A 26569-nucleotide genomic window follows, 5' to 3' on the forward strand; every position below is an offset into this window, starting at 1 on the left:
TACCAAACTGTGACACAGAGACATGAAGTGTACCCATGCTATTGGAAAGATAACAGACATCCTCAATGCAGCACTGCCACAAAATTTCAGTTTGTAAAAACTCAATCTGCAAGTACGATAAAACACGGTCTGCTTGTATGCTGAAGTATGGACTATGGGCATTTTGTCAAATAGTTTAAGAAAACAAGTTATTTGTACTGCAGTTGTAATTTTTCTCTAAGTCTGAAATTGTTTCAAAATAAAAGTAAACAAAAATACAAACACAGAGACACACAAACATACATATATATAGACAATCTTTACTTTTGCAACTAGTGTTAACCAAAACTTGCATACCTCAGATTCCTGACCTCACAGTGTACAATTCCAGAACAGGCATGGCAATTCGCTACTGTGGAAACTAAGTTTTAAAAAATTTTCTACCTAATTTTAAACAGAAATATCATACACATAAAACTGTCAATAAAATGAGAGGTTTCAAAAACAAGGAAAAATGGTCTATTTCTTAAACTAGAGTAATGTTTTATTATTATTCTTCAGAATTTAGTTAAAAAGTAGTCTTTTCAAACCATTCAAAATTTTATAAATGACAATGAAAATTAACCTTAAAACCTCCCACTAGCTCTGGAAAAGACACTTCCATTTGGGAATGATATCTCTGTCCAAAGATTCCTTTTCCCTTTGTGATCTTTCCCTTTCAACTACTATTTCCATCATTAATGGAAAGATCATACAATTCTTCCTTCAGTGTTTGGAAGAAATGATCATGAAGATACTAAGTGAAAACTGCAAGATTCAAATCAGAGTGTGTTATTTGTGTAAAAGGAGAAGCCAAAAGAATACATACAATCATTTGTGAAGACAGAAGTTATCCAGAAGAATACATTTAGAAACTAAGGAAGGGAAGTGAGTGGCTGGGAGACAGGGAATGGAAGAACACTTTTACTATGATCCTTCTGTTCTTCTAACTGTACTTTGTGGGACTTTCCTTGTGGTCCAGTGGTTAAGAATCTGCCATCAATGTAGAGGACACAGGTTCAATTCCTGGTCTGGGAAGATTCCACAGGGCAGCTAAGCCTGTGTGCCAGAACTAATGAAGCCCTAGAGCCCATGCTCTGCAACAAGAGGAGCCACCACAGTGAGAAGCCTGCACTCCACAACTAAAGAGCAGCCCCAGAGAGTGACCCCCACTTGCTGCAACTGGAGAAAGCCTGTGCATGGCAACGAAGACCTCGTACTGCCATATAAAAATAAATAAATGCTTAAATGTAGTAAGTAGATAAATAAATTATACTTTGTTTAGAAAATCTACTCAGAAAAAAAGGTCCGATTTAAATAAAAAACCACTTCAGACTAAGGAGATAAAACAACTAAGCAAACCCACTCCATGGACTACTAACTTTTTCAAATGAAATAATAATAAAAAATCAATTTTTACACTAAGGCTGTCAAAAACTACATATATTTCAAATAATTTAATATGAAAAGGCCAACTTAAAGACAAATTTTATCCGAAACAGAACTAGAATCTTAACTTCAAAAACTAACAATGAAACTTTCAGATTTTTCCTAATTTATGTCTTAACATTTCAAAGACAGCATCCTTGAAGTTTAATACATGTCCTTGCCAATGTACACTCAGAAACATAACCAATCACATTTTCATGACATGTGTCTTTACACAGATGTGATTCTGAAAAATTAAAATTGTCAGAGAAAGATTACTGGAGTTGTCCAAGTTATCAAACTAGACACTTAACAAGTCTATGTGTGGAATCTGGGGCCCACTAATCAATCCCCATACCATGCTTTCCCCAATCCATAATGATGTCGTTTAAAAACATTAGAAACAATCTTACAAAACAACTACTAATACTAAACCCAATCTCTTCATGTACTATGGGTTAAGATAAAATGCCAGATATTACATATGCAGGCTGGGTATCTAAATCATTAGTTTTCACTGTTTAAAATCCACTATTTTTTGAAAGCCGATATATGAACATAGTTAGGCACCCGGTAATAAAGAGAAGAAAGTGTCCCTGGCATGATCTAGGTATTGTGATCAGAGTCAAACAAAACCATGAGAGAAATGTGTTAGATGTCTACAAAAGGTATAGCCCTAAGATACAGGAAGAACGTAAAGATTATTCTAGAAAAGAATGCAAGAAGTAGTAAATAGATCAGCTGAATAAAATCAATTGGTATAGCAATAAAACAGATTTAGGTTCTAGAGACTACCCTGTTGAGAACAATGACAAAGGTTGTTTTTTGTTTGAAAAGGCTATGGCCTAGCAATTACGAGTTACAAGAAAAGAATATACAGTCAACACCCTAACCAAAAACCTTATGTATCATTAAAAAAAAAAAAAGTTAGCTAGCACAGAACACAACCTCAGAATTTGCAAGAAAGGTTCCAACCAACATTATTTGGGATGACACAACTGCAATCCTACTGGGCAAGTACTGTTCAATGCAAGGAAAGAAACTGAAGAAATAAGTAAAAGACATTAACTAACATAAATAAATATCTTACAGACTCAAATCCTTAGGACTAGTATTTATGATGCTTTTACATATTTATATATTTGTAACACAAAACAATTCTGACGATTAGCATAAAAGATCAGCCCTATAATTCCAATTTAAAACACTATTAACAGTTAACCTAGACTTGTAGTTTTAATTTGAATTTCACTATAAACAGTGCTGAAACTTAAGATTAAGATGCACCATGCTTGTAAGTTTATTAAATGTTTTAAGATTTACCATAACAATTGTGAAGGTTTGTCTGAAAACTGAACTATTTACCAAATAGTGAATATATTATTTAAACTGTTTTTTAAAGTTTTAAATATGTTTGTAACAGGGATAAATTATAATTAAAGCCTCCTTTTAAAATGATTGCCTAAACTTACTATACTTATCTAAAAAGACTTGTTAGGCTGAACTTTAAAATTCAAGGGAAATTTGGGGTTTAAAATGTAACTTTGATAAACTACATACTAATTCTTTAAAACCAAATGAACTTCCAAATAATTTTTTCTGTTTAGAAAAACCCGCCTTCAAGGAAACAAAATCCTGCTTAACTCTTATTCATCCTTCACTATCTACGTAAAATTCTTCCTTTCCATGAAGCCTTTCCTCTTTTCTATAAATGGATTTATCCTTTTACTCTACACTAGTAAAAAGAAAATAAATGTGTCTCTATCATTCAAACAGCTAATTTATTCTATTCTAGTGGCATAACTTTTATGAACACTATTCTTTTAGGAATCTAGATCACCTATCCAAGGATCACATGCACTTTCAGAACAGGGACTGTATTTTATACTACTCTGCTGCTGCTAAAGTCGCTTCAGTTTGTACTACTCTAAATCTCTAAAAATACCTTACACAAGGCAATGCTAACACATAGTAACTATTGGTGGCTGATGAACTGAATTCTAACAATCTTGCATGCCTTTTCAAATGGACCATTACCTCTGTTACGTCCCAATGGTGTAAAAACTGATCCAAGTCAGTGAGGTAAAGTAGCACAGGGGAAAGCTGCGTCTGGATGACATGAGGCACTCCTCGAAGGCTCTGAAGCCAAGTCAGTTCCTCTTTTGAAAACCCTAATTTGAGTAAGAAAGCCAATTTAAAATAAATCACAAAGCATGTAACATTCTTCAATAATTTTTTAAAAACAGACATGTATCTTCAAGTTAAATTCTTCAAGCTGTTTTCTCTGAATTTCATGGATTTTAAAAAATGAAATGCCAGCAATGTAACAAAATTCATATAATTATGTAAACAAAGATGTGACCTGAATCAATGTGTAATACATCAAGAAACAATATTATACCCCCTATACTGAGGACTTTACCACCTTTATACTTAAGTAAATGTGAAAGACATAATCATTCTAATTAATGTCAGGTTTAAAAAAGCAAATGAACAAGAGAAACAGCATGCTCCTTCATACATATACCAAACTCTGTATTCTTAAACAACAGCCTTCCAAATGTTTTAAAACTATTCCATCCCTCCTAAGTCTATTTCTTCAACAATTACTGTGTACTTTCTTCCACCTATCCTATTTGTAAGATTTCTGATACTCTTTACCACCTCTATTATACCTAGTCTGACCTACACAAACAACTTGCCAAAGTCCCTCCGGAAAGACAGCTCTTAGAATGATCAGAATACCAGCACAATGTGGTCTGACCCTAGCTACCTGCTTTGATGTTTTCAGATCACTGCACTTCCACGAACATGCCCTAAAGAGTCATCATCTGGTTTGGAAGCCATATCACACTCCTGATTGATTCCTAATGAGTTTCCTAAAACCACTAAACCCTTTGACAGGTACTACTAATTAAAACATAAAGCCCTCACATCCATCTCAAACGCACACATCCAAAGCTATCAAACAAACATGTACAAGTCTACTTGTTTCTTTCATATATTTATCTTGCTACATTCAGCTCCTTATCAGAACCTTTCAAGCTATTTTCGGATTCTGATTTAACATATTTAATAAGTCTCTTAATTTTAAGTCTTCAGAAAATTTCAAACACTGTCATCTTTATCATCCAATTACAAAACAAAACTACTGAAGACAGTACAATCATCTAAAACAACAGTAAAAATACTTACCAATCCAACACATCAAGACTCATTTTACTAATTTTTCTTTGAAATCAATGGAAAGCAAAATATGGCTAATTAAAATCTGATGTTTTTCCTAACACACTGAACATTTTAAACATGTTTAAAATGAATATTCTGTTCACCATCTTATTAAACTATGCAGTGAGGTTCAAAACTTAGACCCAAACAGGTAAGGCAGTAAATCTTAGGAGAATTTTCATACTAGGTTCTTTTCCTCTCCTTAACACTTGGCAGATCAGTGTAGTTACCTGTAAGTGTTGAAAATAAGAAGCTGAAATAGTCCGCATTACTGATGTTTAACTGAACACTTCCATTCTGTTCTTTCACTGAAGACTTCCATCCAGAAAATGATGATCTATAATAAATGGAGACCTAGTACTAGAAGTGACCAACTTGAAGACTCAGGAATAAAGACAAAATATACGACTATTTTTCTTTATTGAAAACAAGTCTAATTTAAGAGCTCAGACAAAAATCCACAGTATGTATCATCTTTACATACAAGGGTTCAAGTACCATAATATGGAAAACATTTTTAACATATATTTATGTAGCTTCCTTGAAAAGCATAACTGGTCCACATATATGGTACAACTTAAAAAATTTTCCACACCACTCAAAACTCAGATTCAAGGAGCCAAGATGAAGTTCTGCTTTTCAGTAGTACGTTCAGCTGCTATGTATTTACTACCTCATGTTTATTTAAAAAAGTCTTACCTTGCTTATATAAATGAGCTAAGTTTAAACAAGCTCCTGCTTCCTACCTAAGCAAAAGCATCTTAACTAGGTAAAGAATACTTCAATTTAAAGCCACTCTGCAATAACTATGTATTCCTATACTTTGAAAAGCTTTATAACTAGTCTACTTCACAATACTGCAGCTAAAGTATTGGTAGGGGACTTAAGGGAATAGCTAAACATAAAGCAGCTTCTCATTAAATGAAGATTATCTGGTTCCTGCTATGAGATCAGTTTCCAGTGATAACTTTAAAAACTCTCTTCAAGGTAAGACTAAGAAAAAATACAGGCAAATGTCAACCATGGATACAGCCAAAAAAAAAAAAAAAGAAGAAGAAAAAGCTGAGAATAATCAGATCCAAAAAGCTAAGACTACAATTTTTTATCACAGAAATCTGAATAAATGTCAAGACAAAATTAGGAGTTTCTAATTCAACAAGAAGCACTTAAATATTTTAACCACTGAAATAATTGTATTTATTACTATTCTTAAGAGTTGGGGAGTTAAAAATAATGGAAACATTCTTCTGAATCATTCCCACTTAAAGGACTTCTCTTTGCTTAAAGGGCTATGGAGGGAATGTCACAAGCTAAGAGGTTATAAAAAGTCAGAGATGTTCAATGGAAATGAGTACAAAATGGTGATTAGAAAACAAACCAACATCCTCTTGAACCCAGTGAAAACTGCGCCACCCAGTGGCTAAAAGGGGTAGCAAATCCATTTAAAAATCTAGTTTGGACCAAAGACAAGCAACGTATCACACTGTCCTTAAAACTACCATGACCATATATACTGGACACACCAGAACACTTCTGAGAATAGAAGGGACGCTATTATCAATCATGCTTGGACAACAGCAGCAAACCAGACCTGCTCCTGGCAGCCTAGCTCACATGTTCACCCTGCTTCGAAACCGGGCTGAATTTCTCAGATAAAAATATTAGAAGGGAGCAGCTACTAACAGTGTAGATTACGTTTCCACATCCATGTCTTATGTTCCCCAAACCAGCTGTAAATAAACTAGGGGCAGAGAGGATAAGGAAGAGTAAAGGTCAGCAGAACAACACAGGTAGATGGAGGGGGAGAAAAACTCAAACTCAAAAAAGCTCTAAGTGGATGGTGAAAAAGGTAGGAACAGCAATTCTAAGTACAGTTTTTAAAAGATAAACTAAACACCAACAGTTTTAGGTTGATGGGTTTTCACACACTGAACAAACTGAGATGATGTGCTCTTAGATGAACTCCCTCTGCTAGAGACAACAGTGTGGGAACTGCAACACCCAAAGTGAACTAGATCGTAGAGCCAATTAATATAACAGATGAAAACCAGAAATCATTAAAGGAACATTTCAGGAAAATCAACCTGGCAACAGTGCATGATATATATGGAGCTGAGAAGCAAGACTGCTTACTGTAACGGTACAGGCGGGAGATAATGAAAAAGCTGCCCAGTTTACAGTCATGATCAGGGACAGAAGGGGATATTTTGAAGAAAAAACTTAAGATATGAAATAACCCAGGTGACTTCTAAGGAAACAAACATTATTCTTCAATTCTAAATCTAGAAAAAGTGATGCAATAATACCACTGGCCTGGGAACGTTGAAAAGCCCCCATTTTGTTTTAATTTTTAAAGAGATTAGTTTGAATAGGGACAATACATCTACAGAAAGAGAAGTCTACTAAGACTCTGTGCAATGCTAAAAGGCAAAATTTAACTTAGTAGACTTTTGACTACAAGACAGTTTGCTTTTGATGATTATAAACTTCTGTTGCCATAACCTGAAATTAATATTTTCTCAGTACTAGCCACAAACCCACAAAAAAAGGTAAAAGACGTGTGAAAAAATCCTTGACAAAAATTATTGAGCATAAGTCAAAAATAGCTGATGCCAATAAAGACTAAATACAAGTTCTAAAGAGAATTAATTTTAAGAGGTGTTCACAAGTTGCTTTTAAATGAATGTTAAAACAGATCCTCCACTAGTTTCTATCATGGGAAAAGAGTGCCCTCTACTGGAAGTTAACAGACATGAAACCACTTAAGTTAACTGCATTTCTTAAAGACCTGGCATTAAGTACTGAACTAGACAAAGAGGGGTTTCACATATAGGCAACACATTGCAAACAGCTCTCTTTTGCTAAAAGGAAAAAGTTATTATCAGTTATGAAGCACACTTTGGGTGACAGCATTCAAACATACATCCTATCCTGGTATGAAGAGACTGGCAAACAAAGCTAAAGAAAATCTACTAATAAAGTGAGCTACTCCTGTTTAATTGGGACAGAGGATATCTGCTCAAGAAGCCAGCTACAGCATAGATTCAATTTCTGCCTAAAACTATCAGACCCTGGCCTTGAGCCACAATCAGTTAGAAATGGCTGAATACGAAAGTACTATGCCTGATACAAACATTAAATTTTAAAGGATACTTTGAACACTGGCAACATGAAACACTATTAATTTTAAGACCTTTGAGGGTAAAAGGGTACAGTCACACTCTGGAAAGTAGTTACTCGAAAAATTTAACAGAAAATTAACATATGATCCAGCAATTCTACTTCTGGCTATACAGCCAAAAGAATTAAAAGGATTCAAACAGGTATCTGCACACCAGTGTTTATAGCTGCATTATTCATAACAGCCAAAAGGCAGCACAACCAAGTATCCATTAACAGATGAATGTATCAAAAACACGAAGACAAAACAGTGGTAAACAAGGGCTGGGAGAAGGGGAAATAATCAGTACAGAGTTTCAGTCTGGAATGATGACAAGCACTGGAGGAGAACAGTGGTAGCAGTTGCACAACAGTGTGAATGTACTTAATGCCCCAAAACAGTTCTAACTGTACACCTACAACTGGTTAAAACGGTAAGCTTTATGGGATGTATATTTTGCCACATACATACCCACTCACCCAAAGATATTTCAGTGATTCCTTGTTGGAGTCTGCAAGCTTTTATTTCACCACCTACATTAAACTGAGCTCCCTTCCAACAAGGAAGACCTGTATTACAATTTCATAACACCAAAAGTTTTAAAGCACATCACTCTTATCTGCCACTGAATCCTTACTATGGCTTACTTCTGACCATTTTAACCTGTTTCAATCAACCTACACAAATCACTGTATGTATCTACCTATGGCTCAGTGGTAAAGAATCCACCTGCAGTGCAGGAGAACAAGGGTTCAATCCCTGGGTCAGGAAGATCCCCTGGAAAAAGAAATGGCAACCCACTCTGGTATTCTTGCCTGGAAAATCCCATGGGCAGAGGCACCTGGTGGACTACAGCTCATGAACTTAGTGACTGAAACCATGATGATGCAAACCACTGAACAAACCACTGGGAGCAGTCTTCCTCTAGTGAACTTCCTCCATCTAGTAATAACCAACAATTTTAACTGCTGTTTTAAGAGCAAATGAAGGGAGGGGCAGTATTTTTAAGTCAGTTCATAAACTGCCAGGGACAGGGGAAGGGTGAGGGAGAAGATTATACACTTGAAATACAGCTCACTTCAGCAGGCTACCTCATGTGCAGTATCCCGATAAGCATGGCAGCCAAATTTGCACTGAGTCTTCCCATAATACAGCAGCGACTTAACCGAGAAAGCACGTCAGCAGGCAGACTGGGTAGAAAATACACAAGCTGGACCAAAAGCTGCTGAGACTCTGCTGGGAGAACCACCACAGCGCCTTCTTGTGGATCTAGTGAGGTAGGACGACAAGTTAAATTTTAAAAGATATGCAAACAAGAATTAATAAAGCAGACATAATTTTCACTGTGCTATGTTGAATTCTCGGAGAAGGCGATGGCAACCCACTCCAGTACTCTTGCCTGGGAAATCCCAGGGACGGGAGCCTCGTGGGCCGCCGTCTATGGGGTCACACAGGGTTGGACACGACTGATGTGACTTAGCATGTTGAATTCTAACATACCAATTACATGGAAAAAAGTTTTATCAAAAAGCATACATGTATGGCTTAAGGTACTGCCTAGAGTAAAAGACTAAATACAATCATTATTTAGAGATAACATTTCACACTGAATTTCATAACATTCAAATGTGTTATTTGAAATAAAAACTGATGGAGTTAAAGGAATCAGAAACAAAGCAAAACAGTAAAAAAAAGTAAGCACTTTTGCCAAACAGGGACAATTATATCAACCTAATTTAACACCAAAGACTTATTTGAGTATACACACACACCCCTACATATAAGCAATACTAAAAAATACAGATTTTATAATACCACACACAAAAGGTAGACACAAACCAATGTTCATCACCTAATAAATGGATAAACATAAAGTGGTATATCTTCAACAATGGCATGTTACTCAGCATTAAAAAGAAATGCAGTACTCATATATGCTACATGAATGAATCCTAAAAACAGTATGCTAAGTGAAAGAAGCCAGACTGAAAAGACCCACATTATACAATTTCATCTAAGAAATGACCAAAATAGGCAAATACAGAGACAGAAATGGTGAGCAGTGGTTGCCAGGAGCTGAGGAAGGAAGAAATGAGGAAACAGGGACGGACTACTAACGGTAGAGTTTCTTTCTGAGGTGATAAAAATATTCTGGAATAAGAGAATAGTGACTATTGCACAATCTTGGGATTATGCTAAAAATCAATGAATTGCACAGTGTAAAATGGCCAATTTTATGATATATGAATTGTGTCCCAATAATAAATACTAATTATACATATGTATATATGTCAGTATGTTTTTATTGATATTTTTGCTTAAAGAATGAAAAGGTTTCAGGGGTGAATAAAAAATTAATATATGAAAGCCACACAAGATATTGATAATGATTAAATAAGTAAAATTTGCCATCAAAGTTTTAAAAGAATTTTGTAAAAATACCGGATCAGTTTTGAATTTGTGAGTTTTGTGGCTTAAAAGACAATTTAAGATTTGAAGAAACATCTACAGCCTTTAATTTTCTAAAACTATTGTATTAAGTAATACTATTGAAAATGAATTTACTGGTTGATATTTTGTTCATTTTACCATGGTATAATTAATGTATAATTTGAAGGAAAAGTAAAACCTAAAGATCTCCCCTTTGAAACATCGTTCCTAAGTTGGGGCAGACAGATTACTACTTACACAGGTACACAAAACTCTTACCATAGATTCGGAGAGCAGTAACTTGTAAACTTCTGAGCAGCTCTTTATTTGCTCGGGCTGCAGCAGTATGGATAATGTCAATAAGCTGTGTTGAAAGTTCAGGGTTTCGGGAGCCGAGATGAGCAAGCTGCAGTGGTAAACCAGCCAACCAACGTGATAACACTTTACTACGGTATCTAAGGCCATCAAAGAGAAGGGAAATATACCACGTTTATTTAAACATTTGAGAGCCTATAAGATGGCTGGCATCATTTATTCAGCTATAGCATTCTCTAAGGTTTACCCCACTGTATTTTAAAAGTTTATGTAATTTGGGGCACTATGTAAATTGTAATTTTATCTTAAAAGACACAGACTCTACTTAACTTCTTGTGAACTATTTACACTAATTTGTAATAATTATTTTACTATTGATGCACTCAGTATACAGTCCCCCACATTAAGTGACTTCAAACTTGTGTTATTTCAGTTCTTTCATATACTTGCTAACTCTCTAATGCCTCATCTCGGACACAGCAATCACTTTTGCTGTCCCCCAAGAGCTTAGTGATTTACACATGACCTTTGGAGTCTAACAGACCTGAACTTAAGTCTCAGTCTGGCTGCCCTTTAGCAGCATGACACTCACCAACTTATTTAACGTAAGCTTCCTTCTATAAGGCAGAAACCAACAGTACCTACATCAAAGTATGAGAATTACTGAAAAATTAAGAAAAGCCCTGACTCACAGTAAAGACTCGAATATGTTCTAATAACTACCTATGTATGCTGAGGTATCCCAAATCTCTTATCTTAACCCAAACATCTCTTCCAGACTATCCCAAATAAACCTCAAACTCACCGTATCTAAAAACTGATTCCTTAGTTCTATTCTTTGTGTTGTCTATGTCACCAGACAGCACCAAACTAAGCCAGGAACTTTCTCACTTTAAAATACTCCCATTTTAAAAAATTTATTGAAACATTTTTGACACACAGTATTATCTTAGTTTCAGGAATATATCACATAATAATCTGACAACTGTACACACTGCAAATGGTCACCACAAGTCTAGCAACCACCTGTCCTAACAAAAGGTACTGCAGTGTTACTGGTCATATTCTTTATGCTGTGTATTACACCCCCACGGCTTATTTACTTTGTAAGTAAGTTTGTACCTTTTAATCTCCTTCACCTATTGTACACCTCTCCTCTTCCACTGCCCTCATTCTTATACCATATGCCCCAATATGTCACTAAGGGCCAGAGGTTAAACCTCCATAATTTTTATGGGAAGCAAAAGAAAACTCTGAGGCTGCTACAGGTGGTTCCAACTGTCCTTTAGCTGTTAAGCAGACAAGTGGAAATATATGCTCAAAGAGACTTTTACCTTCTCAGTTATGTGTATAAAGGTTACTGGAACTATTATGTATGCCTCTTTATAAAAAAAATTTTTTTAATGAAACCAAAAAGGATGAAAGACAGAATTTCTCCAAAGATTTAATCACTCTATCATCTTATTATACAGATTACAAAGTAACCTGGTAAGAAAAAGAAAAGCAAAATAACATAGGGAACTGTACCGGATTCTGTAAGATCTCAGTTCTTCTTTTTGATAGATTTTACTGAAAAACTTCAGTAACAAAGTCCGAACTGGAATGAGCAGGCCTCTTTGCTGATACAATGTATAAACTGCCTTTATGAGAGACTCTGTAGCCTCTAAAAACAAGAGAAAACAACTGCATGTGAGTCAAAATGTTTCTTCACCAGCACCATAATTCTTCTAAAAAGCACAGAAGCACCTTGTTCCTATGACAAAGCAGATTTTAGCCACAAACTGATGACTACCATCAAAATCCTACATCAATGGCCTAATACAAAAGTCAAACCAACCAGAGATTACAGTACAAATATTCCTAAGAGACAACAAACCTAGGAAAGGACAGCGAAGAACAGAATCCTAGAAAGGTGGATAAGCCAGGAACCACCCAGGAAAGCTCTGTTTTGAATGAAAAGAATTATTAAGTCACAGTAAAAATTGACTTAATGCAACATAATTTCAAGTAGCTAGAAAGGTAAAGAGAGAAGGATCAATTTCTAGTCAAATTAGATCAGAAAAGAGTACTTCTCCATCCTTAGGCTCAATGTCACTTCCTCTTAATAAAACATACCTCCTTTCACTCCAACTATGTAATCTAGTAGAAAACCTTCCCATCAGCTTCAGAGTGGACCTACCCACTGAAAAAGGGGTGTTCTCAGCAATCAGGGTTCAAGGAGATATTCCTTCATGATTATGCTAGCTACCTTTTATGGCTTGAACGTAAATGACTATGTGAAATGTTTGATAGTTATGAACTCAAAGTTAGACTCTAAATATTAACAGCATGCATAAGAGCTCCTCTCTTAAATAAGGACAAAGCATTAACACCTACCTCTGTTTGGCTGTATCTGCATTAACCTCCAGGAGACTCCAAGCAATCTGTTCAGCTGCTTACTATTTAGCCTAGAGCCATCTTCAAGGGTTTCTGTTACAAATTTCCTTATCCTTTCTATCCAACTGGAATCCTTCTGCAAAGTTGAGGCATTTGCCAGGGAGACCATGATATCAGACAGTGTTAAATTCAGTAAAAGATGATCTACATTATTCGAGAGAATTGTGCAATGCTTGATGCTAAAAACAAAGACATACATAACTGTTACGTGTTGTATCTACCATGCCTGCTTCACTAAAATACTTAACTATTCCTCCCAGATTCCCTGGTAGCTCAAAGGGTAAAGAGTCTGCCTGCAATGCGGGAGACCCAGGTTTGATCCCTGGGTTAGGAAGATCCCCTGGAGAAGGAAATGGCAATCCACTCCAGTATTCTTATCTGGAAAATCCCATGGATGGAGGAGCCTGGCAGGTTACGTACAGTCCATGGGGTCACAAAGAGTTGGACACCACTAAGTGACTTCACTTTCACTTCATTCCTCCCAGAATGAACTGCCAAGAAGGTAGGTATATAAAAGCAACTGTAAGTAAACTATTCATTACAGAATCAGGGTTGTTAAGGGATAAATTAAGAATGCATACTGCTCAGTTCATTACCCAAGTTGCTATTCACACAAAAAATACAGGCCCTTGAAACACTGCTTGGTAATCCTATATGTAATATGGGGATAAGAACACTTGAAAACTTCAACACACTTGAAGATTTTAAGCAGGTATTTATATTAGGATGAAACTCACAATAGACCTTGATTCTGCTTCTAACTAATTTTGACTTAATAGAATCACTGATTTCTCCTGACCACAATTTCCTTATGTGTGAAGACTGGTCTAAATAAGCCCAATTCTGAAACAACTTAATTTTATCACTCACATATTGAAATCACTTTTTCCTAGCCATATAAAACACATTTCTTTCAAAGCTTGAAAGAAATTTCAAAAAAGGTTCTAACAGATTATCTTAATAATAACAAAGTTTGCAACTAAGGATATAAACCACTAGATACATAAACACTATATAAACTGTAGATTTCAGGCTACACTGCATACAACAGCAGGGCAGAGCCTATTTATTTTCATGTTCAGAAACATGTAAGTTGATTAAACAAAACTAAAAAAATACCTGAAACTAACTTATTTTAAAAGAAAAAGTTAACCCTGGATTAAGCATGAGAAAGGACACAGTAGTAACAAACCACAAATACAAGGGAAGGGAAATTTTTAACATTTGGTGTTATTAGGGTATCAAATGTAGAGTTAAGAATGACAAATGGGACCAGATCACGAAGAGTTGAAAGCTAAGGACACTGAAATCAATTCTGCAAGCACAGGAGTAACATAGTTGAAAAGTTCTGTCTTTTCTGCTGATGAAAAAGAAAAAATCAGTTACAAGACTCTAAACAATGTAGTTGTATGTCTATTTGAGCAATACAGGCAAGACATGACGAACTCAAGAAACAATGCTGGTACAGACTAGGAGAAAGGGGGATGTATGGAAGAATAAAAGTTAGCTGGATCTGAAGTCTGCTTAAATGCATACATGCATGTGGGCTTTTAGCTCAGCTGGTAAAGAATCCGCCTGCAATGCAGGAGATCCCAGTTCGATTCCTGGGTTGGGAAGATCCCCTGGAGACGGGATAGGCCACCCAGTCCAGTATTCTTGGGTTTCCCTGGTACCTCAGTTGGTAAAGAATACGCCTGCAATGTGGGATACCTGGGTTCCATCCCTGGGTTGGGAAGATCCCCTGGAGAAGGGCATGGCAACTCACTCCAGTATTCTTGCCTGGAGAATCCTCATGGACAGAGGAGCCTGGCAAACTACAGTCCATGGGGTCGCAAAGAGTCAGGACATGACTGAGAGTAAGCATAGCACAGCACAGCACAGCAAATGCCCAGCAAAAAACTGGGAATTCTATAACAAAGAGAAAGCATGAATGAAAACTGGGACAGATGACTAGCAATCTATATACTACAAACCCAAAACTACTGGTAGGTTCTTTGCCCAACTGTTCAGTGTCCAAAACCAAAGCACATTTTATACTAACCAGACCACACAAAAGCTCGACTGCAACATTTCTTCACCACAGGTAAAGCTTTTGAAGATGTACTTAAGCTTATCTTAAGCAGTATAACCTATTACTGTCTGGAAGGTGTCAACAGACATCAAAAAGTTGGGAGAATTCATCCTGCTCCTCCAAGAATTTACACCAAATTTTAAAGTCTAAATACACTGACCACCAATTCTATGAGGGAGGCAGGAAACTGGGGAAACTCATTTTCAGCAATGATAGAGGAGGAAATTAGAACTGATTCCCTTCCTGAAAATAACTTTAAAAGCTGGATGAAATAGTTTTTAACAACTCAAAAGCATTCAAGAAGGAACAAGATGATGATCAATTGCTGGGTCCCCCAAATAAAGCAAGACCACAGCACTCAACTTCCAAGGGCTGCTGCCAATTCCAACGAAACGGCTAAAAAACTGAAGTAACCTTTCAGAGGCCTCACAGGGAAAAGTCAAACCCCAGAGCCAGACAAACACAGGGACTCTGGTATATTATTCCTACTTCAAGCTGGACCCTTAAAGGCTTTCCCTTTCAGAGTACGGGTGAACTGGAAGTAAAGAGAGCTCTTACATAAAACAGACACAGTTATGCATCACCTCAGTAGTTAACAATTTTTCCCAACTAGATCTATAGATTCAACACAATTCCAATCAAAACCCCAGCCAGTTACTTTATAGTTATCAACAAAATGATTTCTGAACTTTATACACAAAAGCAAACACTAGACTACCCAATATAAGACTGAAGCGGAACAATGTTGGAGGACTCACACCACTCAATTTCAAGACATACTGTACTATAGTAATCAAGACAGTATGGTACTGGTGAACGAATAGACAAACACAGGTTAATCCAAGAACCCCAAGAGAGGCCTGCAAGTACAGTCAACTGATGATTTTAGACAAAGGAGCAGAAGCAATCCAAAATAGAAACAATAGTCTTTTCCACAAATGGTGCTGGAATAACTGGACAGAACTCTAGAACTGAAAAATAAAAACAAATTCAACAAATGTATGTTTGAATGATAAAGAGAAACAGAAAAATCAGTAGGTGGGTCTTATACACATTCAATTAATCTTTAAAGGGAAGGAGAAAAATGGCACAAATTTTTTTTGAAGATGAGATTTTTTTCAGATGTGTTTACACACTTCATTCAAGATCTCAGATTTAAGAAGCTCACTGAATTCCAAGGAAAATCAATAAAGAAAACCACACCTGGATACATCATTGTCAAACTGCAGAGAAAAAAAGACAAGGAGAAAAGTCTTATGGGAGGGGAGGGGGGAGTAACTTTTATAAAGTAGCAATAGTTCAGACTCATAGCTGACTTCCTAACAGCAGTGGAAACCGAGAGAGAGCAAAGTGTTGCTGTCAGCATGCTCAAACAAGAAAACTGCCAAACCCAAGTACTGTGCTCTGTTAAAACAGTCCTTGGAAATAAAGGAGAATACATATATTCTCCTTCATTATACATATATGTATTTGTGTGTGTGTGTAAACCGTCTAGCAGCTTCTAAATAAGCTTAATGAAGAGAGATGAAAAAAATGAAGAGCAAAAAAAGTAGGATATACAGATAAAACTCAGATGGTGGATACAAGTTCTCCCAAAATATTCATTTTTGCTTAAAGATTCAAATTTTATCTCTAGCTCAGACACTATTTTCCTGGAACTGATAGGCTTACTTTATTCATTTCTGAGAAAACATCTGCAAATACCCAAGTCTGAATAACCACAGTTAGTCATTCAAATTAAAATCATGTCCATCACAGAAAATAAAAACAGAATGACAAGTGCATTTCCTTGAGACAACCATCATTCTCTGGTATACAGCCAAAATACTTCAGGCATACTTCCCATTTCACCCCACAGAATATTAAAAATATGTGTTTTCAAGGACTGTGACTTAACAAGATTAGTAATTTTTACCACTTAAGAACAGTTTTAAGTGAAACTGGCATGTTCTTTTAAACTGTGAATGCATGGTGGTGAAGAATACTGTTAGCCCTCCAGACCGTTCTGCATCCACATATTCAACCGACCGCAGATGGGGTATCATCTTTATGAATTGTGGTTTTCTGAATCCACAGATGCAGAACTTGCATATTTGGAGGGCAACTTGCTTCTGCTGCTAAGTCGCTTCAGTCATGTCTGACTCTGTGCGACCCCACAGATGGCAGCCCACCAGGCTCCCCCATCCCTGGGATTCTCCAGGCAAGATCACTGGAGTGGGTTGCCATTTCCTTCTCCAGTGCATGAAAGTGAAAAGTGAAAGTGAAGTCGCTCAGTCGTGTCCGACTCTTGGCGACCCCATGGACTGCAGCCTACCAGGCTCCTCTGTCCATGGGATTTTCCAGGCAAGAGTACTGGAGTGGGTTGCCGTTGCCTTCTCCGAACTTGCTTCTAGGACAGTGAAAATACCATGTATGATACCGTGTCTTACACAAAACTCAGACTGTACAACACCAAGAGTGAACCCTAACATAAACCAAAGACTGAGTATAAATGATGTGTCAAGTTCGTATTTTACAACAAATATACAGCTCTGGTGTGGGATGCTGACAGTGAGGGAGGCCATGCATCCACAGAGGCAGCAGTACAGTATACGAGGACTCCATACTCTCTGTTCAATTTTACTATGAATCTAAAATTGCTCTAAAAACTAAACTCCATTTAAAAAAAAAAAAGGAATGAAATGCTAGTAGCACTACAACATGAATAAATGTTAAAGATATCATGCTAAGTTAAACCAGACACAAAACAATATTTTAAGTTTCTACCAGTATGTGGTACCCAGAACACTCAAATTAATAAAGGAAGAAAAGTGCAATAGCAGTTCCCAGTACCTGCGGGAAGAAGAGGATAGGAAGTTATTATTTAATGTGTACTGAGTTTCAGTTTGGTAACATGAAAACCGTGAATGTACTTAATGCCACCAATCAGTACACTTTAAAAATGGTCAAAATGTTAAATTTTATGCTATCGACATTCTACCACAATGAAAATAGTATCTTTTGTAACTCCACAGTTCAACCCAAGATTAAAAAATCTAGACATCAGGTCAAAATTGAAAACCACTGGCCTAGGCCACACTGGCTCCTCTAACTTTAACTTGTGAATTTAGTAGATAGCCTCCACAGGCTACCTGCGAAATAGTCAATGTACTTCCTTATGGAAGTATAAGAGCAGCCTGCGGACCCTCAAAACAAATCACTAGGGAAATTTATGATAGTCAATCCACTGTCAATCCACTTTTGTTAAGAATTCCACAATTTCACCACCTCAGTCTCTTCATAGTTCTTTTTCACCTTTTATATCTTGGCACAAATTACTCCCTAGGCAGGCAGCCCTCCCTAGGACCTATGGCCCCCATGATAGAGCAAGACCAGCTCCTTACTACATTGATACACTCTTCTTACCCTATTCTTTTTCCTAAGTGCCTTCAACATATTAAGTGTCCAATAAAGTGAATAATGACAGTACACCCATATGCTCGAGTAGTTTCAGTTCAGTTGTTCAGTCGTGTCCGACTCTTTGCGACCCCATGAATTGCAGCACGCCAGGCCTCCCTGTCCATCACCAACTCCAGGATTTTACCCAAACTCATGTCCACCGAGTCGGCGATGCCACCCAGCCATCTCATTCTCTGTCATCCCCTTCTCCTCCTGCACCCAATCCCCTCCCAGCATCAAGGTCTTTTCCAGTGAGTCAACTCTTCGCATGAGGTGGCCAAAGTATTGGAGTTTCAGCTTCGGCATCAGTCCTTCCAATGAACAACCAGGACTGATCTCCTTTAGGATGGACTGGTTGGATCTCCTTGCAGTCCAAGGGACTCTCAAGAGTCTTCTCCAACACCACAGTTCAAAAGCATCAATTCTTCGGCACTCAGCTTTCTTCACAGTGCAACTCTCACATCCATACATGACCACTGGAAAAACCATAGCCTTGACTAGACAGACCTTTGTTGGCAAAATGATGTCTCTGCTTTTTAATACTCTATCTAGGTTGGTCATAACTTTCCTTCCAAGGAGTAAGCATCTTTTAATTTCATGGCTGCAATCACCATCTGCAGTGATTTTGGAGCCGCCCAAAATAAAGTCTGACCCTGTTTCCACTGTTTCCTCATCTATTTCCCATGAAGTGATGGGACCAGATGCCATGATCTTAGTTTACTTACATTTAATGGTCTACCAAATTCCAAACATCCTTTTATTCAATCTCATTTTGATGAAAATTATATCTGAAACCTCTTACTTGACAACATAAAAAACACATATAATTACATTCACACGTTGAAGGATATTCTAAAGCTTATCCCATGCACCTGATTAAAAACTTCTGTGTCAATAAGAAAACTGTATCTGGAGGAAACAAACCCTAACAACTTACTTGCTCAAGAAAGTATCTCCCTATTTGGTTCTGTCACCTCCAACTCCAGAAACTCTAAATTAATGGTCCTAAAACATGGTTTTGATCCAACCAATAGTCTTCAATGCCAAAAGGACCAAGGATGAAAGAGAAATGAGGGTCAGAGACAAAAAAATGACTTTCAACATTAAGGGTATTCATCAATAGAAACTGATGTGATGCAGGTCTGTCCCATGTTCTCCATTACACCATTCTATGGCTCTCTCATGCCCTGTAATATCTCCTTCCATTACTACAATCATCCTCCACTTCACTTCTGCCTGCTAAAGTCACATTCATGTTAAAACACTATTCTCCAACACTGCTTTGTCTGTTTATCCTAACAAGGATCTGTCTCCTCCTATGAATTCCTATAGCATTTCTTAATCATAAAGTTCTAATGACATTTAAATATGCCTTGTGTTAAATATGTAGATTCATTTTTCTTCCTGCAAGTTACTGAGCTTTTGTTTCTCAGCCTTAAAACCACCCTTCCACACTCTTACTTTGTGATTCTGGGAGTGAGCCACATTTTCTCCTTTACAGTTTGCTTCTTGTTAGGCTCTGCCAATAAAGTACTTGTTATTGTTTAGTCACTAAGCTGTGTCAGACTCTTTTGCAACCCCGTGGACTGTAGCCCACCAGGCTACTGTCCATGGGATTTCCCAGGCAAGAATACTGGAGCGGGTAGCCATTTCCTTCTCTAGCCGATCTTACCAACCGAGGGATTGAAATCTGTCCCCTGCATTGGCAGGATTCTCTACCACTGAGCCAGCTGGGAAGCAAAGAGGTACTTGAGACTGGAAAGCTGTAAGAGGAAAATGTGGCACTTTCTGTTTGCTTCCTACTTCTAGTTTTTGCTCCCTTTTGCCACCAGTGCAACCCAACCACTCTTCAGGCCAGCAGCAGTTCATTCTAGCAGCCAGAGTCGGTTCCAGTCTGTATTTCTCTGACACAGAACCAGCATCATTGTGCCCCTGGAACACCAGTGCCAGCCAGCCAGAACCCCCTTTGCTGAATCCTGTACCCCTATCCCACTGGGCCCCTCTCCTGATCTCAGACATCAGTCCCAGCTGAGTGCAAGCCCCGTCCTAGAGGGCTGAGTTTGGGCTCCAGACAGCTACTCAAGCTACCTGCCCTCTTCTCTCTGTTATCCCAGTCAAGAGGCAGTGGCCGCTTCCTGCAGGTCTACCTCTGCAGTACCTTACTGTTCCCGTTCGCCTTTCCACTATGAAGTGGAAATACCTAGTTTCCATTTTCCATTAAACTAGGAAATACCTAGTGTAATACCTAGTTAAAAACCATTTGTATTAAATTCTCTGTGAAAATCACTGGTATGATTTCCATCTCATGACTAGAGTCTGACACCCATTTTTATCAATTTTAAGATTTTGTATTGATTTTTGCAATTTATGAAATCACTTAAGAGATCAAAGAGTATACCTTAGGACATCTAATTATCTGTCATAATACTTTACTTACAGTGAGAGACCAAAAAACTTTTAGTGAATGAATGAAGTTTATCTGCCTACAACATACTTTTCACTTCTGAGCATATCCTCTGAACTCTGCCCAAAGAGCCTCACTGATTCTTCCTTTTGATAAATTAAGAACCTTCTGACAGACTTTAACATCTGCTCAAGTGTTTGCTCATTTGGGGAATTACACCTTGAGTTTTCTAACTTGTATCTGCTTGTCAAATTTTATTGGGTAATTTGTTTTTACATTTATCTGCTCTTACTTCAGGTAATCATTTGAAATAACTTCCAGGCTTACACTTTTCCAGTGAAACTTCATCCATAATTCATTCTTTCCACTTATTTTAAAAAAGAGAACTACTTTTCTCCAATTATCTCTCTTCCATCAGGATACTGATAATAGTTGTATTACGCTTTCTTGAGTATATAAATGAGAGCAGAAACTAGTGATGTTATGCTCTCAAAGATTCAGTAATTACAGAGCACCTCTCACAAATAAACTATCCACTCTTAGCAAATTTTTATTAAATTCTTATCTATACAATTTGATAGCTGACACTCATTTAGCACAAAACATTCACTTTACAGATTAAAAATAAAAATAAAAGTTAAGTAAAATTGCAAGTCCAGGGCTTAAAGTGACTTAAGATCAGATACTATAGCTTTTATCTTTACTTCACAAAGTCTATATAAAAACATCTCACAGTGTACAAAGTTCAGTTTAAGACTGTTTTCTGAAAATGTCAGATTAAACAGTGAAAGAGAATGGCAATACCTTTTATTTGTCTCTTTCCTTTTTTGCTTGGTTATTTCTTTTAAGGCATATGGAAAATTATTCATAAAATGGTGTTTGAAATCAATAAGGTAATTCTTTCGAAGCCATGACTCCTAGTAAAATAAGCACAGATTAGAAAATCTATAAGAAACAATAACTTAAAATAGCAAATAAGACTTAAAGTAGAAACAACAACTTGTCAATATTCACTTACAAATTTACCCTTATAATACATCTTCTGCTAATGATATAATATGTAATATCTTAAAATCTGAATAAACTGTTAGGCCATCCAATTTTCACCCACAGTTCTTTTTGCTGGTTTTATTTTTACATGCATTTATCTACTTAGAAGGAGAAAAAAGGGAGAAAGTAAGATTTAATAAAATTCTGAATTCAAACTACTAATATTTATAAAATATACAAGAAAATCTTCTCCCTAGTATTCCATTTAAGAGTAACTATTCTCTAGAAATGCTACTGCTAGTTAAAGGCATTTCACACCTTCACAAGTCACTGTACTTGTCTAAAATTCTTCAGCAGTATTCTTCAATGTATCATGTTCTCCTACCTGAAACACTGATTTCCTGCTATCCAGAGGACCAATCATTGCAGTCTGCCAGTGACTGAGAGGTTGCTTGGGATATGGGACATGAGATGCTACAATAGCTAGCTCCAGCTCCAGCAAAACTGGAGGCCAAACTCAGACCATAAATCAATAGCTAGCTATTGCAGTACATCTCCTTAGTTACCTTCACTAGGTTCTTCTCTTTTTCTTGACCTAAAAACATGTACTTGACAACTCCTGGACTTCTAATAGGCATCTTAAATTTAACATGAATAAACTGTACTCTCCTATGGGTGGTCACACCATCATTTAGACCATTAATACAGGCATCACTCCTGCTCCTCTTTTCTTTACTATATACACCAGCATTCTCGCTGCTTTCACCAGAATCCAGCTGCCTCTCATCACTTCAACCACCAGCTACTGTAGGACTCCAAGCCACCATCACCTCTCACTTAAGATTATGGCATCCTAACATGTATACTATCATGTAAGAATCGAATTGCCTGTCTATGTCTGACGCAGGATACAGCATGCTTGGGGCTGGTGCATGGGGATGACCCAGAGAGATGTTATGGGGAGGGAGGTGGGAGGGGGATTCATGTTTGGGAACACATGTAAGAATTAAACATTTTAAAATTAAAAAAATAAAAATTAAAAAAATAAAGTCAATGAACCTAAAAAAAAAAAAAAAAAGTGAAAAAAAAAAAAGATTACTGTTTCAGTCTCCCAATGGTCCTCATGTTTTTCCTCTTGCCCCCCTAAACTTAATTCTCTACACAGCAGCCAGGGTGATCATTTAAATCATAAATCACACTTCAAAATATTACAGGAAAGGATAAAGGAGATAATGTATATAAAGGAAGGACAGGTCATCCATGGGATCAATGATCTCAGTTGGGCCCCAGTTTTGCTAGAGCTGGAGAATGAGGACATGGGAGTTTATTACTGTTTTATTTGTAAATGTGACATATTAAAGTTAAATAAACATAATTTAGATCATACCACTCCTCTGCTTAAAACCCTCCAATGTCTTTTCACCACACTGAGGTTAAAATTGTAACTCTTTACCACAGACCACAAGGAACCACACAATGTGGCTACTGTCACTTCCCCCCTCATCATCCACCACTGTCCCAGTACCGCACTTGCATAGGCCTTGCTGCCATTTCTCAAGTATGTCAAATTTGTTCTCACTTCAGGGTTTTGCACTTGCTGTTCCCTGTGCCTAGAAGGTTCTTCCCACAGGTCTTCACAAGACTTGCTCCTTCTCTTCATTCAGTGACATGTAGATGTTAAGAAGGCATTCCCGACCACCTATTTAACAGTCCCCTCCCTGCAGTTTCATTACATGTTCTCTCGTATCCCACTTTCATCTTTCTTCCTAATGATGACATGATGGACATCATCGATTTGTTGGACATCATCTCTCAACCCCACCAGGAGCTAAGTATTTGCCTTGTCAGTCATGTTTATCTCTGTATTCCCACAGTCTAGCACAGAACCTAACTTACTGCAAAGCAGTGCTATTCAAAAGACCTTTCTGCAGTGACAGAGCTATTTTATATCTGTGCTGTCCAACACACCTGCCACCTGAGGCTACTGAGCATTTGAAATGCGACCACTGTTTACTAAGGAACTGAATTTTAATTAAACAGCCAAATTTACATATGCTCAATTAACCTTTGCATCCAATTCTTTCTCACAAATTCTGATCTTCATGGTAAAATGAAACAATAAAGAAACATTTAGACTGAAAGTAGCAAGTATTAAAATACAAAGCTAAGATACAACAAAATCTCCGTAGTGTATAAAATTATAATACTGACCTAAAGCTATTAAGACAGGCCTCCAAAAATTGAAGTTAACTAAAAAGTTAATGTTACATTGTATTTTAAAACAACTGTGTGTCTTAAAAATATTAAACACAGTATACTTTAAATTAAGGATATTAAGGATACAAAGAGTGTATTAGAAATAAACCACCTCAGTTAGGATCTGAGTACTCAACCACTGCAAATAAGATTTAGTGTTAACTTGAAATTTCTTTCCAAAGATGAAAGATTTCAAATTCCTAAAAAGGTTTTTTAAAAAAAATACCTGGACAAAAATGAAACCTCTCAATTATGCAGCAAAATACAAACACACTATATGCATTTAGCAAAACTTAAAAAGTAAGCAGTCAGTTACCCTTAGGTTGCACCCTAATACAGATGCCAATTTATCAACAGAAAACCTACACATTTTCTGAATTTTCTGAAAAAAATTCAGCCTGTGGTGCATAATTAGAAGACCAAGGAATGCCATTTCATTCCTCCTAAAGTTTGAACTTTGACCACTCAATATCCTAAGTACGAAGCTATAACTAAGGTGAATGAGAAAGAGGAACTAACAGCAGGAATGGTAATGAAAAATAAAATAACAGGCATTTTAATGTCATCTGGTGTAACATACATATTTATACTCTGTCTGCAAAGTAATAGATTTACCTTATTCAGTTATTACAGTTCAAATCTGCCATGGTAAATTAGAGAATTCTACCAATGGATGCTTTTAAATACTATTTCTATTTGAATTAACCACCCTCGGTTTATTTCAATTTTATACACTATCCCAATTTACTATTCTACATAACCTTCAACAGTCTGTGCAAAACAGTCTTCTGAATTTAGTATCCTATGTTAATGAACTGCTAATAAATAATTTTAGTTGTAATAGCACAGAATATTTCTAAAACATACTATTTAAAATATTGTAAAACTAAGGCAGTGTTTAGATTCTGTGTTATCTCAGTGTTCTTGCCTGGAGAGTCCCAGGACGGCAGAGCCTGGTGGGCTGCTGTCTATGGGGTCGCACAGCCGGACACAACTAAAGTGACTTAGCAGCAGCAGTAGTAGTGTTATCTGAATGACAGTAGATGATCCAAAACTACACAATTAATGAATCTGCATTTAGTCCTACCATTCTATCTAATTACAAACATTACTAAAGCAATAATAAGCATTAAGGTGCCCATGAATAATTAAACACCCAAATGCCTGAAATAAAAAGAACTAAACAAAACTAAAAAACTGCCTTGTCCATTCTGTACATATGTAGGCAACTTCAAAGATTCACAACTTCCTAGTCAAGTCACTGCAGAAATTCTCCTATAAAACGATGCTCCAAGAAGTATTGTTCCAGCAGCTGCCTTTTTTAAGATTAACCACATTAATCCAGCATCACTCAAGCATGTTCTTCCTTACTTGTGCCATGGACTATGCATTATATTCCCCACAACAAAACACTTTTAAAAAGCCCACCAATACTCAAAATCTCCCCAAACAGGAGGTAAATTCACTCATCCAGAAACATGTTTGCTAGCTGGAAACTGTTCTATGACTTGGAATTACTTAGGTTAACGTCACTTGCACCATACCGGCAATTGCAGCTTACCTACAGTAAAGGTAACTTTAAGAAATGCTTTCCAATTTACATCCTTTATCAAGAAGAAAACAAAAAAGCATACACCAAGCAAATTTACATATAGCTTCTTCCCTGAAATGTAATAGTTTAAAACAACTCAGGGTTAGATATGAGATCTTCAGTTTCATCCATTTCTTGGCATAAACTCTGTAACGTGGCCCAAACTGGAAGACACTGCTTAATAACCAACTTTTTAAATCAAGCAAGAGGTCTCCAGACACTAGAATGTTCCTATGTAATCAATCTGCCATAAATAATACAATGTAACATTATTATATAGTTAATAAAAAAAGAAATCAAGCACCTTGCTGTACATTTCACTTAAAAATTAAAACAGATAACAAACTCAAAGAATTATTTTAATTTGCAGTTTTGAGCAAATGTTACAAGTTTATAGTTAAATCTTGGGAATTTTTTGGAAAATGCATAACCAGTTGGTAGTAATACACTGATTTTTAATGTCCAGTTATGATAAAAGGCATTACTCAGAAAATAACCCAGTAGTTCTCACCAATTTATGAGTTTCATCATGTTGTTTAGAGAGTTTCCACAAAAGGGAAATAATATTAAGAACTTGCTGCATAACCTGCAGAGGTTCTCGTTCTATACCATTTCCAACAGAAGCCATTAGTTGTGGAGGCACAGCTTCAATCCAGCACTCAATTAGCAATGGAATTATTATCTCAATAAATCCTTTCAAGTTTTCAGTAGACGACAGGCCTTCATCCACAGTGCCTAGTCCTCCAACCAGATACCTAGCAAGGAAAGGTAAGAATGAAAAATTTTTAATTAAAAAATATTACT

At 36.7% G+C, this 26569-nt stretch overlaps 1 protein-coding gene across 2 annotated transcripts in view; it reads right to left on the reverse strand.

Moving 5' to 3' along the window:
• TEX10 (testis expressed 10) overlaps positions 1-26569 on the reverse strand; it is a 49034-nt gene that overhangs the window by 15815 nt on the left and 6650 nt on the right. For both annotated transcript variants that reach the window (XM_018052246.1, XM_018052245.1), the window contains exons 4-11: positions 26277-26520; positions 21733-21845; positions 12956-13194; positions 12107-12242; positions 10544-10719; positions 8926-9103; positions 4905-5011; positions 3484-3617 (exon numbers count right to left, since the gene is read on the reverse strand). In XM_018052246.1, coding sequence (XP_017907735.1) covers positions 3484-3617; positions 4905-5011; positions 8926-9103; positions 10544-10719; positions 12107-12242; positions 12956-13194; positions 21733-21845; positions 26277-26520 — 1327 coding nt within the window. The remainder of the gene's footprint in view (positions 1-3483; positions 3618-4904; positions 5012-8925; positions 9104-10543; positions 10720-12106; positions 12243-12955; positions 13195-21732; positions 21846-26276; positions 26521-26569) is intronic.

This window comes from Capra hircus, chromosome 8 (genome assembly GCF_001704415.2).
Source record: "Capra hircus breed San Clemente chromosome 8, ASM170441v1, whole genome shotgun sequence".
NCBI classification, from domain to species: domain Eukaryota; kingdom Metazoa; phylum Chordata; class Mammalia; order Artiodactyla; family Bovidae; genus Capra; species Capra hircus.